Source organism: Myodes glareolus, chromosome 27, assembly GCF_982192425.1.
Source record: "Myodes glareolus chromosome 27, mMyoGla1.1, whole genome shotgun sequence".
In the NCBI taxonomy this organism is placed as follows: domain Eukaryota; kingdom Metazoa; phylum Chordata; class Mammalia; order Rodentia; family Cricetidae; genus Myodes; species Myodes glareolus.
Window position 1 is genome coordinate 35,314,821 of NC_142052.1, and position 19,688 is coordinate 35,334,508.

Below are 19,688 nucleotides of genomic sequence, written 5' to 3' on the forward strand. Positions count from 1 at the left end.
TACAGAGTCAAATTCCGTACCTTTGTTTTTCAAGTTTATTCAGTTGTTAAAATTATGTTTTAGAAATACTTAAAAATAAAACTTTAAAAATTTGTTTATAAGAATATATATAAAATGTCTAGTGCTTTGGGAGATAAATACATAGATATACACATTTTTGACTGTGTAGAGAAGACGTAAGACATTTTTACATCTTTATCTGTAGATTGTGAAAGTTCATGTGGTTTTTATTTTTAATACTTTTGCCTACATTGCCATTTTTTCTATGAAGCAGAGTTCTACTTTATAATTTTTTAAAATTATAAGAACTCGTTTAATATCAGTAACTTACTGACTGTACTAGATGATTATTTTTATTTTTATTAGTTGAGTTTTATTTTTCTTTTGAGGAAGTTTCTTGCTCTGTATCTCAGGATGGCTTCCAATTCTCCTTCCTCCTGCTCCAGCCTCCCAATCGTTGGGATTCTAAGCATGTACACCATACCCAGCCCTGAAGCCCTGACGCCTTAGAATGTTCTTTCAGGGGAAGACACTTGTTGTAGTGGATATCATTTCTCATGTAACCTGTAATTTGCTTTGAACTGGTTAGTAGATAAATGTGTTTATAACCTAAACGGAGAGGAGGAAGAAGCAAAACTGGAAATATTCTTTGTCTCCATTTTTCAAAAATGAAACTGGTGGGGGACCCAAAGAAGGAAGATTAAGGTTGCTTGCAACTCCACTCTTACCAGCGGAGAATCTTAATAATTATGTTACTTTTATGTCCCCATGTATAGTTATAGACAAAACAATAACTTACCCATTGTCTGAATTGTTTTATATCTGTAGTCAAATTCATCTTGAAGATCTTCTAAGTATTTGGTGTCTTGTTCTGTCATCTTTATACAAAAGAGAACATGCTCAAAAGGAAATACTAAACTATGTTGCAATGTTTGTACACACCATAGAAACATTATATGTACTTCTAAACAATACGCTGGGGATCCCAGCCTCCAGCAGCATCTGTCAGGAGCCTACACCTCTTTAAGAAATATTTATTTATATTTTATGTTTATGAGCACACATGTGTGCAGTATCTGAGAACTTCAGGAGAGGGCATTAGATCCTCAAAAACTGGAGTGACAGAGAGTTGTGAACTGCCAAGTGGGAACCAAACACAGGTCCTCTGCATTAGGAAACAACTTACCTCAAGACCCAGCAATACCGCTTTTGGGTATATAGCCAAAGGATGCTCAATCATAACCCAAGGACATGTGCTCAACTATGTTCATAGTAGCATTGTTTGTCATTGCCAGAACCTGGAAACAACCTAAATGCCCCTTGACCGAAGAATGGATAAGAAAAATGTGGTACATTTACACACTGGAGTATCACATAGCAGAAAAAAAAAAAAACAAGAAAACAATGACACCTTGAAATTTGCAGGCAAATGGATGGTTCTAGAAAAAAACATATTGAGGTAACCCAGACCAAGAAATAAAAATATCATATGGACTCACTCATAAGTGACTTTTAGGCATAAAGGAAAGAAAAACCAGCCTATAAATCACAGCCCCAGAGAACCTAGACAACAAAGAGGACCTTAAGAGAGACAGAGATGGATCTAATCTACATGGGAAATAGAAAAAGACAAGATCTCCTGAGAAAATTGGAAGTGTGGGGATCATGAGAGAGAGGGTAGAAGGGGAGAGAGGAAGAAGGGAGTGGAGTGGAGAAAAATATCTAGCTCAATACAAGCAATAAAAATAAAAGAGCAGCAGGTGCTGTTAATCCCTGAGCTATCTAGCTCTCCCAACGCTTTTCTGCCTGCGTAGGAAATCTTTCCGCATCTCTCCCCTCATTTCTCAATTAGTTTCAGGGGCTGCTAATCACACAACTTCATGTGCTGGAGGAAACGGATCCTTTTGTCCTCTCAGGGTTCGGTCTGCTCTGTGCCAGTGTACAAGCATCAGAGAAGAACAGCTTATGATAATTCTGCCTAAACCAGTTTTCTTTCTACGTCTAAAAATATGCCTGCATTCCTTATTTCTGTCTTTGAGTTCTTGACTTTTCTCCAAACCCATTCATGTTTCCTGCTTAGTCATAATAGTTGAGATCTTGAGTATTGGCTTTTCACGTATCATCTCTTCTAGGTTTCTCAGTACTCAAAAGTCCCCTGTATCCATTCTTGTCCACTGTATCTATTATTTTCCACTGTATCTACTATTATCCACTGTATCCACTCTTATTTGAATATAACTGTTCCCATTATTGTCCACTGTATCCATTCTTGTTCACTGTATCCATTCTTCCTTTTGCAGACAAAGAAACAGAGGCCTGAGCCAGGCAGTTGGGGTACATGCCTTTGATTCTGGGGTACATGTCTTTGATCCCGGCACACGTTCCTCACTTAGGAAGCACAAGCAGCTCTACCTCTGTTAACTTGAGGGCAGTCAGCCTGCTCTACAGAGTGAGTTCCAGGACAGACAGGACTACACAGAGAGACCCTGTCTCGAAAAATCAAAAGAAAAAAGAAGTAGAAGGAGGAGGAGGAGGAGGAGGAGGAGGAGGAGGAGGAGGAGGAGGAGAGAGAGAGAGAGAGAGAGAGAGAGAGAGAGAGAGAGAGAGAGAGAAAGGCTTAACTATGTGAAATGAGTTGTGTGTCTGGGGAGATCTAGCAGCCTGGCTTTGGCCCCTAAGCCCTAACCAGACTCTCCCGGATCCTGCATTTAGACGGCTTTCCTCCTCTCTGGGACTTCTTTAGTCTATGGACTTGAGCACGTATCTGGACTTCCAGCTTTGGTCTCTGCTCTTTTGTTTTTATTTTATTTCTCTTTGAAACAGGCTCTATGCCACCCTGGCTGTCCTGGAAATTGAGATGTATACTACACTGGCCTCAAACTCACAGAGATCCTCCTGCCTCTGCCTCCCGAGTGCTGGATTAAAGGTGTGCACCACAGTTCATAAAACGTCTCTGTTTATAGGACAGGTGGGAGGGAGGAGAGGAGAAACCAAAATGTACTAATATCAAAGGAAATGAGCGGTATAACGGGCTCTACAGATAAAGGAAAATAAAAGAATACAGAGCCCAATGAGATGAAATGGATACACTTCTTAAGAGCTACAAGTTACCCCACTTGCGCTAGAAGACACTTGGTACTAGAAGCAGGTTGCGTTTAAAAGCCTCCTCAAGGGAACCTTTCCTATACAAGCACAGCGTGAGGGAAACCCGCTGTCCTCTGAGACCTGTCCACACTGGCACCCAGGCTGCCCCTACCCTTTCTAGGCGGCTACCTAAGGCCACTCACCTGAGACATCCGCACAATGTCACTCACCTGCACACTGTTTTTAATGGCGGCCACTTTGTGCTCCACGCTTCTCTGTCTTTCTGACACCGAAGAACTTTGTAAGGATTTCTCCAGAGGTCCCTGCAAAAAGAATGTCTTGAAATATCACTGTTGTTGATAAAAGCGTCTTTATGCCAGATTCTCTGGAGGAGGCGGGATTCCCTGAATGTGGCTGACCCGAAGTCTTTCTAAAAAGCCATTGACAATGACTCTGGGACTTGTTTCCTCTGCATATTCTGGATTTTGGGGGATCCAGTCTGTTTGGATACTCACCTTCCTGGACCTGGAGGGAGCGGGGAGGAACTTGAACTACCCACAGGGCAGGAAATCCTGACTGCTCTTAGGGATGGAGAGGGAAGAGGAAAGGGAGTGGGGGGAGTGGGAGGGTGCTGGGAGGGGGGGGCGAAAATGGAAACTTTTATATTTGAATAAACTTAAAAAAACAAAAAACAAAAATAAATAAATAAAAGAAAGAAAACAAAAACAAAAACAAACAAAAAAAAGCGTCTTTATGGTTATTGTCAAGGATATACTACTTTGACTTGAGGTTTGGAGCAATGAGATACAATGAGATACAGCCATTAAAACTCCTGCTGGAAGAGCTGGGCATATGGCCTACTGGCAGAGAAGGCACCAGGCTCCAGGTTCCCAACACCCAGCACAGAAAAAAAATTAAGCTTGTAGTGTCCACAGTCAGACCGACTCAAAATTTTTCTCGGATGCCATGATGAGAAGACAAAGAGAATGCTAGGTCTGTGTCCTTATTCCTGTTGGTTCTGGACAAATAGTTTTCTATATATGTGTGTGTATATGTATATATATACATACATATACATACGTATATATATATGCACACACACACATATATACACATAAATGGTTATTTATATATACATATGTATATACACATATATCCATTATATATGCATATACACACACACACACACATACATATATGCCTGCAGGGAGGGGGCAGTCAAGGTAAGCAGAGAGTTAAGTAAGACACTGTTGAAAAAGAGAACACGGGATACCTCAGACAGTTGCCTAAGGACAGAAAACCACAGTGCGGGGGAAAGAGTCAGGTCTCCAGAGGCCACAACCGTGGCTCCTCCAAGGCTCCAACCCTAACCAACCTTGACAAATCCACTTCTCAATAAGGACACGGGACTAAAGTTCCCCTTGTCCTTCCACTGGGGCCTTAGAGAAAGGTCTGGCTCTGGGCACTGTGGAAAGTACTAACTGACATGACGCAGACAGTGTTATAATCTAAGTAACTAAGCAGATTACAAAACACTAGACATAATTTCTACTTAGAGATGCATGTAGGGATATAAGTATATGAATATGTGCATAGATCCTTGGTATTAAGTAGATATGACAAGAATAACACATTACCAAAATGTAATATTAACACTAAATCGCAAAATTATGTGTCATTTTATGATTTTTAAAAAGATTTTATCTTTGTGTGTGCGTGCATGTGTGTGTGTGTGTATGGTGTGTACCACATCTGTGCAGATGGAGCAGAGTCTAGAAGTCTGATGTCCTGCAGCTGGAATTATTGGCAGTTGGGAGCTCCCCAATGTGGGTGCCAGAAACGGAACTGGGGTCCTCCGGGAGAGCAGCAAGTGCTCTTAACCGTGGAGCCATCTCTCTAGCTCCTACCTCACGGCTTAAAGAAAAAAGTCCCATAATTTCCTACAGTCTAGTCCCATTACTCTTGAACTTCATCTAATTTTAAATTAGTGTTATAGGTTCACATTAACTTGGGCTTCAATCAGCAACTGAGGTGTCGCACCTGCTGAGCTAGGATCCACTTTTACCCGACAGCAAAGGGAACTTACTGAGGGAATCGGGAGGGGGGGAACAATTCGGGTAAGCAGAAAGGCCAAGCGGCTCCCCCAAGCCCTGTATCTTGGCCACGCTAACAGTCTAACACCGAGGATGGCCCTGAAACGCAAAGCGCTCAGCTGTCTGAAGATGAGAACAGATGGATAAGCGGCCCCTGCATCACAGAGCTGAGCAGAGAGAGAGGTCGGGAAGGAGGACTCGACAAGGCACCGCAGAGTCCTGGCGGGACCTCAAGAAAAACGCACGTTGTCAGCTCCCGAAGGAGAGCTCTTAACCGTACTGCATTTTTCCGATCCGGAAAGCCTTCCCTCTCGCACACCCATCTCCATCATTCCATTATTTGTCTACATACTTGAAATTTAAAGAAATCCTTTGTTTATGATAGCATGCAATAGTAACATAGTTTCAGAGTTACTTTGATTAGTATGTACTCAAGCATTCTGACTTGACTAGTAGCTAACATTTGGAGGGAGTGGAGGGCACGCATGCGTGAAAGAGGAGACAGAGACTGCGGGTGAGAAAAATAGACACACAGAGAGGAGACGGGACAACTATGTATGGACAGGCAGAAAAATGGACAGCCCTAGCTGGGCAGTGGTGGTGCACGCCTGTACTCCCAGCACAGAGGCAGGTGGATTTCTGTGAGTTCCAGGCCAGCCTGATCTACAAAGCGAGTTCCAGGATAGCTAGGACTGCTACACAGAGAAACCCTGTCTCAAATAAAAATAAAAATAAAATAAAATAAAAAGACAGTCCTAAACTGGAGCTTCCAAATGAAAACAATACCATTCTTCATTACCCGAGAATAAGTTATTAAAACTCAAAAGTCTTACAAAAACATCCATACCCTGCTTGGTGCGGGAGAATTATCTGTATTCTGTCAATCATATTTTAATAAAACGCTGATTGGCCAGGCAGGCAGTAGGTGGGAAAGCCAGACAGAAAGTAGAGGTGGAGCAAAGAGACTGGGAGTATTCTAGCAAGCAGGAAGCTCCCTCCGCAGTTCTGCCCAGATCACCGGAGAGGAAAGATGTGAGCTGCCATGCTGAGAAAGGTACTGAGCCGTGTGGCTAACATAGATACTGATAATGGATTAATATAAGTTACAAGGACTAATAAGGACCCTGACCTAATGGACCAATCAGTTTATAACCTTATGGAGTCCTGTGTGTGATTTTCCTTGGGGTATGCGGGCTGTGGGGTACTGGGCGGGACAGAAACCCCAATAAGCCAGCCCTCATGTTACACCTAATAGTGACTAGAAGTCTTTTTGCTGTTTTTTTTTAATATTTATTTGTTATGTATACAGTGTTCTGCCTGCATGTGTGCCTGTACTGCAGGCCAGGAGAGGGTACTGGGATGCATTGCAGAGGGTTGTGAACCACCATGTGGTTGCTGGGAACTGAACTCAGGACCTCTGGAAAAGCAGCCAGTGCTCTTAGCCTCTGAGACATCTCTCCAGCCCCTTAGAAGTTTCTTTTATTGTTTTCACTGAGCTATATATTTTTCTCTGCTCCCCTTCCTCCCCCTCCCCTTTTACCCTCTCCCATGATCCCCATGCTTCCAATTTACTCAGGAGATCTTGTCTTTTTCTACTTCCCACATAGATTAGATCCATGTATGTCTTTCTTAGGATCCTCTTTGTTGTCTAGGTTCTCTGGGATTGTGAATTGTAGGCTGTTTTTTCTTTGCTTTATGTTTATAAGCCACTTATGAGTGGGTACATGTTATATTTGTCTTTCTGGGTCTGGGTTACCTCACTCAATATGATATTTTCTAGAAGTTTTTATAGTTTTAAAAAACATACTCTCGTTAGATCTTCACAAGTTGTATGAGTCACTCAAGTATGGAGAATGTCATTTAGAAAATGTATTGGCTTATGAACTTAGAAAATTAACTGAGAAAGTGTGCCTTAGAGATTGTTGATCCCCCTACTTATCTTTGCTAGGTTCTTACCACGCTCAGAAGAATGAGATAAAATATACTGTAAATTACATTAGGGCAAAGAATGGTCAAATAAGTACTTAGGGAGTTTCTGTAAATCAAAATTCCTGTTGGTGGAGTAGCAGCTTAGACTCGGGAATGTCAGTCAAGATCAGCCTGTGAAGACAGACCCGCCAGAGAGGCAGAGTCCAAACCGGAACTGGGAATCTAACCGAAATGTGATTGCTGCCTTCCTAGATTCATACTTTAAGATCTTGGACCAGAAGTTAGCCATGAAAACAGAAAGAGACTTAGAGTAGTTAGTCTGGGTGCTAGACATCTGTGATCCCAGCACTTGGAAGGAGGATAGAAAGAGTCCAAGTACAAGGCCTGCTTCAGCTACACAATGAGCTCAAGGTCAGCCTCGGTGCACAGTGAGCTCAAGGCCAGCCTCAGTTAAAAAGTGAGATCAATGCCAACCTCAGCTACATAGTGAGCTCAAGGCCAGTCTCGGCTACATAGTGAGCTCAAGGCCAGCTGGTATTACATGGCCAAAAGGAAAAACCCCATGGCCAAAAGGAAAAAAAAAACCTGGAATTTGAAAAGATTTGGTAATTATACCAATATGAAAAAAAGACAAGAAACTTCTCAAAGATGAGCCCAGGACCCTGAGCAAGAGTGCCAGGAAGGCCGGTGACACCAACAACACAGAAGAAGACCCTGATTTTGCAGAAAACTGAACTCAAGGAGAAAGCAAGATCACAAACTCAGAAGCTATGACTTGGCAAGCCAGCAAAGCGATGGCTAATGCATATGATTATGGATCAGAAGACGTTACCTGGATAGGCATGTTGGCTGCAGCCAGTATTCTTCTCTCTTCCCTTAAACAATTTGAGATGACCACAGCTACATGCATGGGATTCCCGTGAAACTTTCCCTGAAAAATAGCAAAAACGGGCAGCGTAAAAGGCTTCGAAGACACACGGATGTCCTAAGGAAATGTTCTACTTAAGAACCTGCAATCATCTCCTTCTACAAATATTTGGGATCTGTTCCATATCTATTCGTTTGCAATGTCATGGAAACTTAGACTCTTAAGGAGAGAATGTTGCTCTCTTTGCTTTCAAAACTCCAAGCGGATGTTCTTTGAGACTTCTTTATCAAAGCCCTGAACACACTGGTGGGTCAGATGACTTAGGCGCTAGGCAGGTTTAGGACAGAGCGGTTATGTCCCTGTGAGTTCTCCAGGACCAAAAGGGTCACAGCTGTGCGTGTGGCAGCTCGCTGCTTCAGGCTAACAGGCTATCCCGAGATCCCCAGTTGATGGCATTCACGTCAACTACCTCAGAACTAACATTATACTCAAGCAAAACTAAACCCACTTTTCAGCCATGATATCTTTGACATTGAAGCATGTATATATTTTATTGCCAAGGTTAATGATGCATATATTGCTAATTGGCAGCCCGAGGCACTATTGAGCCGTCAGATACGTTTCTGTAAATGAAAGTCGTGAATCTCTTTAGGTGGTCGCAGTGGCCAGCAATGAGTGTGCGTTCATTTGACTTACCCGCAAGAACTGTGTTTTCTAGCCTGGAAAGCCATAATTTAGCTAGGAGTGTTAAAGCCTCTTTACCAGACTTTCTTGAGGCAAGATTAGCGAGAGGCACAGGAGGCAGGCATGCTAATTGATCTCTGCCCTCTTCTCTTGAGGGAGTACTGATACCCATGGAATGGTTAAAAGGTCAACGGCAGAAAAGTTAGCAGTCCAAAAAGTCGAAAATTAACACCAATCAAAAGTAGATTAAACAGACAACTAAACCAAAGAATCTTTCTGGAGAGAAAAATGGAGGTTGTCGGTTGTAAATGTTATTATGGCCGTGACTTCTGCGGTAGTGTTTCAGATTCTGTGTCAATTAACATTTCCACCTGCGAAAGTGGGGTAAAAACCAGCTATTCAGGTTTCTGTTCTTCCACATTCACTCTTTAAACATCTTTTCCTTCAGATCAAGGGGATACAAATTGGAAAAGAAGAAGTCAAACTCTCACTATGTGCTGATGATAGGATAATTTACATAAGGTACTCCAAAAATTCTACCAAGGAACTTCTACAACTCATAAGCACCTTCAGTAATGTAGCAGAATACAAGATTAACTTGAAAAAATCAGCAGTCCTCCTGTATAGATGATAAATGGACCGAGGAAGAAATCAGAGAAACATCACCCTTCACAGTAACCACAAATAGCATAAACTATCTCGGAGTAATTCTAACCAAACAAGTGGAAGACCTGTATAACAAGAACTTTAAATCTTTGAAGAAAGAAATTGAAAAAGATACCAGAAAATGGAAAGATCTCCCATGCTCTTGGGTAGGAAGAATTAACGTAGTAAAAATGGGAATCTTACCAAAAGCAGTCTACAGATTCAATGCAATGCCCATGAAAATCCCAGTAAAATTCTTCACAGACTTCAAAAGAACAATACTCAACTTCATATGGAAAAACAAAAAACCCAGTATAGCCAAAACAATCATGTCCAATAAAGGAACTTCTGGAGGCATCACAGTCTCTGTCTTCAAACTCTACTACAGAGCTACAGTACTGAAAACAACCTGGTACTGGCATCAAAACAGACAGGAGAACCAATGGAACCGAATAGAAGGCCCAGATATCAATCCCCATACCTATGAACCCCTGACTTTTTAACAAAGAAGCAAAATATTTAAAATGGAAAAAGAAAGCATATTTAACAAATGGTGCTGGAATAGTTGGATATCAACATGTGGAAGAATGAAAATAGATCCATATCCATTGCCTTACACAAAAGTCAAGTCCAGATGGTTCAAAGACCTCACCATAAAACCAACCACACTGAACCTTATAGAAGAGAAAGTGGGAAGTACACTTGAATGCATTGGCACAAGAAACCACTTCCTGAATATAACCCCAGCAGCACAAACACTGAGAGAAACAATTAAGAAATGGGACCTCCTGAAACTGAAAAGCTTCTGTAAATCAAAGGACACAGTCAACAAGACAAAACAGCACCCTAAAGAACAGGAAAAGGTCTTCACCAACCCCACATCAGACAGAGGTCTGATCTCCAAAACATACAAAGAATTCAAGAAATTGGTCATCAAAAGAAAAAACAATCTAATAAAAATAGGGTACAGACCTAAACAGAGAACTCTTAACAGATGAATCTAAAATGGCTGAAAGACACTTAAGGAAATGCTCAGCATCCTTAGCCATCAGAGAAATGCAAATCAAAACAACTCTGAGATTCCATCTTACACTTGTAAGAATGGTCAAGATCAAAAACATTGATGACAAGTTATGCTGGAAAGGATATGGGGTAAAGGGAACACTCCTCCATTGCTGGTGGGAGTGCAAACTTGTACAGACATTTTGGATATTAGTATGGTGTTTTCTCAGAAAATTAGGAAACAACCTTCCCCAAGACCCAGCACTTTTGGGTACATACCCAAAGGATGCTCAATCATACCATAAGGACATGTGATCAACTATGTTCATAGCAGCTTTGTTTGTCATAGCCAGAACATGGAAACAGCCTAAATGCCCCTCGAATGAAGACTGGATAAGGAAAATGTGGCACATTTACACAATGGAGTACTACACAGCAGAAAAAAATAACGACATCTTGAAATTTGCAGGCAAATGAATGGATCTAGAAAACATTATTTTGAGTAAGGTAACCCAGACCCAGAAAGATAATTATCACATGTACTCACTCATAAGTGGTTTTTAAACACAAAACAAAGAAAAACCAGCCTACAAATCACAATTCCAGAGAACCTAGACAACAATGAGGACCCTCAGAGAGACTTACATGGATCTAATCTGCATGGGAAGTAGAAGTAGAAAAAGACAAGATCTCCTGAGTAAATTGGGAGCATGGGGACCATGGGAGAGGGTAGCAGGGGAGGGGAGAGGAGGGAAGGGGAGCAGAGAAAATGTATAGTTCAATAAAATCAATAAAACATAAAGAAATACTGAAAGCAAATATATACAAAAAAATCTGTTCCTTCTTTAAGACGGAAAGTTCCAGCCTAGAAGTGGTGAACTGACTGACATTCAGAAGGCACAGATACGAAGGTGACCCCACTCAGTCTGTGGGAATGCCGTTCCTAAGACATCTACGATTTCAGTCTATTTGAATTGATTCCTGTTCATCTTGGCAGCTCTTGGTTCTTTCCATGTAGCTTGTCTTTAAGTGCTTCTCGCCCCAGAACCTAGGTTTTCCCGCCTTTTTCCTGACGGGCATTTCACCGCTAAGAAAGGGTTTCTTTTTGAGCTAATTTGGAAGCTCTGCAATTGAGACTTTGTCCTGGGACGAGGATCCCTCTGAGGTCACAGACACACCATGTCGCCTTTGCTCTTCTGCGGATGGAGGACCGCCCATCGAGGAGATGTCCTCAGACTCTGCTGTGCTGAGTTCATCTTCAGTCTCCTGCCAACCTTAACCTTCCACGTCCTTCCTCGCCCCTCTGCTGTCCTCCGTGTCTTTCATCGTCTTCCTTTCTTTCCTTTAAGGGCCAAGCATCAGTCCTCTTTTCATCCAAGAATTCATTATTGCTTTCCTCTGCGTATTCAATATCAAATTATTATTTCGTGTTCCTAAGTATTAAAGACGTGTTCACGCTCACCTTTGAGTGGTGTCTATGTATACAGATCTCAGAACAGCAATACAATGAACCCCAGCATGTGCGTTGCTTGCAAGGGAAAAAGCAACCCAGAGGGAGACATGCAATGGTGTTCTACTTCTTTGTCAAAGTATCGCGAAGGTTTTAAGCTCCCTGCAGTGACCCCCACTGTCTCCTAGTGTCGGTCAACAGAAGCTTTTAATTGCAGCAAAGTCGGGTTTATTAGTCCTTTCCCCAGTGACTAGAAATTTTAATGATCTGCTTTATAAACCTTTTACTAGGTTTAGGGGCTGTAAATGGTATAGCTGTGACTGCTACTGGTGTTTGTAGCCAGGGCTTCTGGCTACAATGTTATCCTGGTGTTTGCTAGCCAGGGCTTCTGGCTACAATGTTATCCTGGTGTATGCTAGCCAGGGCTTCTATCTGTACAACAACGGTAACCGGGATATTGAGAGTAACAACACCAGGAGCCCTAATAATCTAACTTTGCTGTTAATTGCAGTTTATTTGGAGCTTTTCAGAGAAGAAGGTTTCTTTTATTTTTTTTTTCCTTTTGTTACACAGTTCCAACAGCGTTCATTGAGAACCCTTCGTTCCCACTGTTGGCCCAGTTTGGTCATAAATCCTGTCTTCCCACCAACATGAGAGGTCTTGGGTTCCATCTTAGAGATCCCTCTCTGTGTCGCCAGTGAGGTGTCACTGGAGCTTTCTGGTAAGTCCTGAAAGCAAGGGCATTTCCACGCAAATTTCAGAATCTGCTTGCAAGATTCCCCTATGCACACACATTCACAGAATCTCCATCCCTCCCCCTTTTAGTCCCTCTCCCTCCCTCCCTTCCTCCTTTCCTCCCTCCCTCCCTCCCTCCCTCTCTCTCTCTCTCTCTCTCTCTCTCTCACACACACACACACACACACACAGACACGCACACACACACACAGAGTTTCAGTGTCATTGGATCTTTAAGGAAATTAAGGGAGATTTGGTATGCAATACACATTGCTCTGATGGTCTAGTCATAGCAGAATTGTACAATGTCTCTCTGCTCCATAGGAGATCTGAAACATCTTTTGTGGGGGGTAACTTCTGTTTAGTTGATACTGTTTTGAATGAGCACACCTGATACCTTCCTGTAGTATGAGGGGCCGGCTTGTTGGGGTTTCTGTCCCGCCCAGTACCCCACAGCCGGCAAACCCCAAAGAAAATCACACATAAGACTCCAGAAGATTATAAACTGATTGGTCCATTAGGTCAGGCTACTTATTAGCTCTTATAACTTATGTTACCCCATTATCCTTATCTACGTTAGCCACATGGCTCCGTACCTTTCTCAGCTGGGCAAGTTACATGCTGCCTCTTCGGTGGTTTGTGTAGGAGTGGCAGAGGGAACTTCCTAGAATACTCCCTCCCAGTCTCTTTGCTCCACCTCTACTTCCTGTCTGGCTTTCCTGCCTATACTGCCTGCCTGGCCAATCAGTGTTTTATTAAAATATGATTGACAGAATACAGATAATTCTCCCGCACCACCTTCCTCCTGTGACCTATATATAGAAACAGTCAAATTTGTGTGTCAATTTTGAGTTCAGCAAAGTTGCTGACTGCTATAGGTTCTAATGATGTATTTGTAATATTTGTTGGCAATTCTAAATTTTTATCTGTACATTTTTTCTGGATTTTCTATTCCCATTAACCAGCTCTGTAGACTCTCCCTCCCTTTCAATCATTTCATTTCCATCCAGGTTTTGCCTCCAAGATTTGTTTAGCAGTGTACTAGCTAAAATCCAGACACAGGGATTTTCTTCTTCTTTTCCTGCAACAACACAACTTCTAATAAAGCTTAATTTTGATCTGATAAGACTCCGATAACCCCAGCCACTCAGTTTGTTGATATCTGCTTTGTGACCCATCATATGGATAACTTGTAAAAATTTCATGCTAACTTGTAAGGAATGAGTATCCTGTAGTGTGGGGTACAAATAATTCATTCTGCTTGATTAAGCCAGGTGTCCTTTTGTATAAATTTCTATCTTGGTGCTGGCTTGTTTTAACTATCAAGTTTATAAGTTCTTGAAAGAATTATGTCAAAAGCAACTTTGTAAGTCGTTCTTCTGTTTCCGATAGAAATATTTAGATGTATAACATACTGCTTGTGATTAAAGTCTTTCATGGCTATGAACTGAACTTTATCTCCAGCAACGACTTTTACCCTAAATCAAGATGACTAACTATGACATAATGCTTTTTAGTCACACGAGTTTTGGCTTAATTCAAGAACTCGATTTCAGAGTGGACATAGATATTTGAGTAACCAGTATCATACATACATAAAAGGGTAAATACTTATGAAATAAATGTGGCAAACACATCCCCAACCCTCCTTTGCTTCTTTAGCGTGCACTTTCCTGAATTTTGTGTAAGTTCGGAATTCACTGCCTGTTGTTTTCCCACAGAGCGGTCCTGTGGGTTGTCCAGACACCAGGGATGTGTCTCGTTTCTCGAGAGCATGGGCAGTCGCTCTCGCCTTCCCGTAAGGTTCCATACTGCAACTTTCACCAGAAGTTCTCAGGAAAGACTGGCCATCGAATCCCTTCCAGGACGGCCAGCTGCTTTGTTGATTGACATGCCGAGCACTCTAGTGGTCTAGTCATACCGCCATCATTAGCAACCATATCGCTACGTAGTTAGGGAGATGGCCGCTAACCCCTCACCCGGCTGCCCTTATCCATGCACTACTGCTTTCAGAGGTGACTGTTTATGAGTAGACGTGTTTCCTGTTCATCTGTATATGTACCTGGGAACACGCCTGGGGCCAGCGGACGTCAAAAGAGGGCATCAGATGCCCTGCAGCTGGGATTACAGACTGCTGTGAATCACCACGTGGGTGGGTGATGGAAACTGAACCTAGATCCTCTGCAAGAGTAGCAAATGGGTTCAGCCATCTCCCCAGCAAACTCTTCTTGCTCTTAGACATTCTTGTGCGGTTTCAATTAGAGCACCTCCCGCTCCCCCACTCCCTCTCCTCCTCCCTCTCCAGTCCCAAGAGCAGTCAGGGTTTCCTGCCCTGTGGGAAGTCCAAGTTCCTCCCCCCTTCTCCAGGTCTAGGAAGGTGAGCATCCAAACAGACCAGGATCCCAAAAAGCCAGTACATGCAGACGAAACAAGACCCAGTGCCATTGTCAATGGCTTCTCAGTCAGCCCCTGTGTCAGCCACATTCAGAGAATCCAGCCCGATCACATGCTCATTCAGTCCCCGTCCAGCTGGCCCTAGTGAGCTCCCACCAGACCAGTCCCCTTTATCAGTGGGTGAACGCACCCTTCGCAGTCCTGACTTCCTTTTTCATGTTCTTCCTCCTTCTGCTCCTCATTTGGACCTTGGGGGCTCAGTCCAGTGGGTCTCTGTCTCTATCTCCATCCATCGTCGGATGAAGGTTCCCTCTGGTTCTGCCTTCCTCGATCACGATCTCCCTCCCTCTGCTTCTCATTTGGACCTAGGGAGTTAAGTCCAGTGTTCCAATGTGTGTCTCTGTCTCTATCTCCATCCATCGCCAGATGAAGGTTCCCAGAAAGATTTTTTTATTTCTTTTCTTTTTGTTAAGATCCCCAAAACTGAAAATAATGAAATGTTAGATCTTGCCAAGGCAAATCTGCCTCCCACACTCTAGCATTAGCTGCTTGATTAAACACATATTTTCACTTTTCTTCAGTAGCAGTGTGCTGAAAATGAGGCGCATTCTGTTCAGCCAGCAGGATGCTCCTGATGCAGGTGAATGTTTTAAGGCTGATGCAGCACAATGCAGGATGCTCCTGATGCAGGTGAATGTTTTAAGGCTGATGCAGCGCAATGCAGGATGCTGCTGGTGCAGGTGTATGTTCTAAGGCTGATGCTGTGCAATGCAGGATTCACTTCTTACGGCTTCTGACTGTTCAGAGTTCTTTCATCCCCTCTAAGGAATTTGGTTATTGCTCTGGTCACAGTTTTTCTGTGTGAGACTGGCAATCTGTACATCATGAATTCAGTCATAGAATACAACCTAGCTCCTGGTAGGTGAACTCCTTTCTCACATCCCGTTAGGCATTTATTGCCGCTTTCTAAGAAAATATGAAGCTGGATCATTTAACCAGCAACAAATGTGTATTAGACAAATGTCAAATGCTGACTCGTTCTTGTTTCGTTCTGTACATACCACAATCTGTCTGAACCGTAAATTGTAGTTTCTATTCTGGCAACATTTAAGATGTAATTAAGCAACATGTGTTATAACAACAGCGGGTACAATTCAAGAGAAGTGACAACCGCATGGGTAGCGATGACCTCATTCCATATCACACCATAACAGTGACATTGGGACTGCCACACGGGGACAGCAATTGGGAGGTGTCGAATATAAGATGCATCCTCTGAGCTGGGAGAGGGCTCTCAGTCATTGCTAACAGGGTGTAAACAACAAAAGGGATTCGGGAAGACAGACAATTCCTTATGAAACTAAACACACTCTTTTCACAGCCTCTGGCAATCCCTCTTTTGTATTTGTTTAAGGAGGCTGGAAACTTATTTACACACAAATACCATCTATCCATGGGAGCTTGTAATAGCCACATTAATAATTGCTAATACTGGGGGCTGGAGAGATGGCTTAGCAGTTAAGAGCATTGCCTGCTCTTCCAAAGGTCCTGAGTTCAATGCCCAGCAACCACATGGTGGCTCACAACCATCTGTAACGAGGAGGTCTGATGCCCTCTTCTGGCCTGCAGGCACACATGTAGACAGAATATTGTATACATAATAAATAAATAAATATTAAAAAATAATTGCTAATACTTAGAGGTGGCAAACATCCTTCAGTCGGAGAATTAGTCACGTAAACTATTGTGCATACAGTCAAGGTATTGTTTAGTACTAGAAGAAATGTTACCAAAGTATGAAGACAAAATACACTTAAATACACACTGCTAAGAAATATGTCAGTCTGAAAGAGTTCTTGTTTTATAATTTTAAGAAAACTTAAAACTAGGGAGATAGGGCTAGGCAGGTTGCTCAGTTAAGGGCTTGTCATGTGAGCGTGGGAATCCGAGTCTAACGCCATGGAAAAGCTAGGCATGGAGGGTTACATTTGTAATGCTTGCTCTGTAGGGCAGAGGCAGTGGGTCCTGAAGCTCAACTGGCCTGCCAGCTTCGATGACCGGTGGGCTGTGGGTTCAGAAAAAGGCCGTTGCAAAAAATAAGGCGGAGAGCAACCGAGGAAGACACTCTGACTTGACCCCCAGGTCTTCACATTCGTGTGCACCCACATGAACTCATGTACCCCCTCCCCCGCCGCCACACACGCGAAGTAGGAAGACCGTAATAGAGACAGTGATTGCCAGGTGTTTGGAGGAGCACAGAGTGTATGGGGGAGGGGCCAGTGAAACTGTCTTGTGCTATGTTACCGTGGTGGAGACGGGACATTGCTCCATGTTAAAATCCATAGAACTATACTGTAAATTATAGATCTTAGCTAATCACCATCAGTTGGGACAAGTGCATCACATTAATGTAATATTTAAGAGATTGTCTAGCGGGAGAGAGGATGGGTGGGTAGGACGAACGTGGGAACTCTACTTTCTACTTGCGTTTTTGGGAATTTTATTAATTATTTATTTATGGAAGTGACAGTTCTCACCCACTCCTGCCTGAAGCGACCCTTCCACTGGAGTTAAGACTGGTTTGTTTGTTTGCCCTTTTTTTTTAATTATTGATAGAGTCTTACAAACACAGGATGGTCCTAAAATCGTTTTGTAGCTGTGGATGGCCGGGAACCCCCTGCTTCTCTGTCTCTCTGGTGCTAGGGTTTTGAGTGTACCCCAACCACACCCGGCACAAAGCTGGCTTTGATACAACAGAAATGAAGTGTAAGTTCTCAATGGTTTGGTTTGGCTTTTGAGATAAAATCTCACTGTGTGCCTTGACTGGCCTGAGACTCACTATTAGCCCAGGCTGGCCTCAAACTCATAGAGATTGACCTGCCTCCACCTTCCAAGTGTTGGAAGTAAAGGCTTTTGCTACTATACCCAACTTCCAAAAGGTGTACATTTTAATGTCTTTTCTTCACGCTAGCACCAACACACTTACACTAGCGAAAAACCAGCTGCAAGTGTGTGCATATTTCAGAACAGGCTTCCTAAAGGCACTAAGCATGTCTCCTGGTCCCACTTCTGTTTTGATTGACTAATGTTGATTGATTGCTTAACAGACATACTGTAGAATCACCAGGGAGACCTAACTCTGGGCGCATCTATGACCGAGTTTCACACTAAGTTAACGGACATAGGCGGACCACCGCAAATGTGAGTGCCCCACTCCACGTGCTGGGGGTGCTGGACCCGGCACCGGCACCCTGTCTCTGCTTCCTACTGCACGTGCAGCGAGACCAGCTGCCTCTCACGCCTGCCTTCCCCATGTGGCTTTTGCTGGGTACTATGTGACACAACAAGATGAGGCGCTAAGGCACCCATGAGGTTAATCTCTCTGAGACGGCTATTCTGCGCAGGTCCTAACACACCCATGAAGACAATCTCCCCGAGACCGCTACTCTGCACGGTTCCACGCGGCCACAGGACCTGATTCGGTGCCTCAGACATTCACTTCATGACTTCAGGTAAGCGGCCTGTTGATCCTCATTGCTTCAGTAGCCCGGTTAGCTGGGAGACTAATGCTTGGGAAGAGCCTGCCGGACAACCGAAAGACCTTTATAGCTGGCGAAGCGCTCTAAGTCACAGAGGGTTTCCGGATCGCTCCAAGGCGACGCTAGCGGAGTTTTAACTCTCATCCACATAAATCAACAACAAAGCAGTACAAAACCAATTTCTTTCTAGTTTAACTGACGTGAGCAAACTGGTTGATCTGTGTACCAGGAAGTATCAAAGAAATTCAAATATAAAAATAAAAACTAACAGTATAAAAGAAGCTTCAGACTGTTTGTTTGTTTTTGTTTTGTTTAATAAATGACGGTGGGGACTTTTCTGGCACTTCTTGACTCACAAGAAGGATACCACACTTGTTTCTGAATAACATAATTCACTCTCAATCCAGAGCTGTTAGCAAAGCCATCATTAAAAACTCAATTTTTCTGACAGGGAAAGCAGGTGTCAAGCCCTCAGCAATGATGACCTTGGGCAGTAGACTCAAGGTGGGGCTCTTCACTGCTAATTTAATTCTTTAGTATCGGAATTCTTTTAAATAGTTAAGCATGTGTTGGTGTAAGGATTAAAACTAAGTAGAAATGATAAATGTGCACACGTGTGTGTACACGTGCACACACACGTGTTATAGGTACCAAAGCAGATCTTTCACTTTGATTTCTGCAGAAATTTTTTTTATAAATGATGAGTTTTGATTTGAAAATTATCAGCCAACTCAAAAGAGATGCTGAAGACCGCTCTGACGGCTAATATTCTGTGCCCACAGGGAACTCACAGATCAACTTGAATTTGAAATAGGCAATGAGCAAAGTGGATGCTAACCTTACCATGCATGCTCGATCACAAGAAAAACAGTCCCTGCATTTATTGAGTACCTACTGTATACAGGGTACTTCTCAGGTAGCTCCGGCAAGGTAGGCGTTAGGAGGCACAGGTGTTACGTCACTTTGGGGTATTATATCATCTGTAAGGCGTCAAAGAACCAGAAACTCAAGGAAAAGCAACCTCAAACCCAGGTGACCTTCATTCCACAACTTTGGGCTTTCTAAGTTACTACTATGGCAAGACAACAACAACCTGATACCTCTTTGGTTAATAGGCTCTGGGAAGCACAAACTGCATTCAATTTCACTTTGTCAGACATTCTATTATTTCCGGAAGGATTATATTCAAGGCTGTCATTATTTATGGAATCTAAAGACAGGTGGAGTGCTTGACAAACAGCAGAAAGATGCCACGTGTTGACCAC

At 42.9% G+C, this 19,688-nt stretch overlaps 1 protein-coding gene across 4 annotated transcripts in view; it reads right to left on the bottom strand.

The window, feature by feature from the left end:
* The window catches only part of Stat4 (signal transducer and activator of transcription 4), a 113,664-nt gene that overhangs the window by 31,326 nt on the left and 62,650 nt on the right, over positions 1-19,688 (bottom strand). For all 4 annotated transcript variants that reach the window (XM_087902450.1, XM_087902451.1, XM_087902452.1 and 1 more), the window contains 3 exons: positions 7,939-8,037; positions 3,315-3,407; positions 800-878 (listed from right to left, as the gene is read on the bottom strand). In XM_087902450.1, the coding sequence (XP_087758576.1) occupies positions 800-878; positions 3,315-3,407; positions 7,939-8,037 (271 nt within the window). The remainder of the gene's footprint in view (positions 1-799; positions 879-3,314; positions 3,408-7,938; positions 8,038-19,688) is intronic.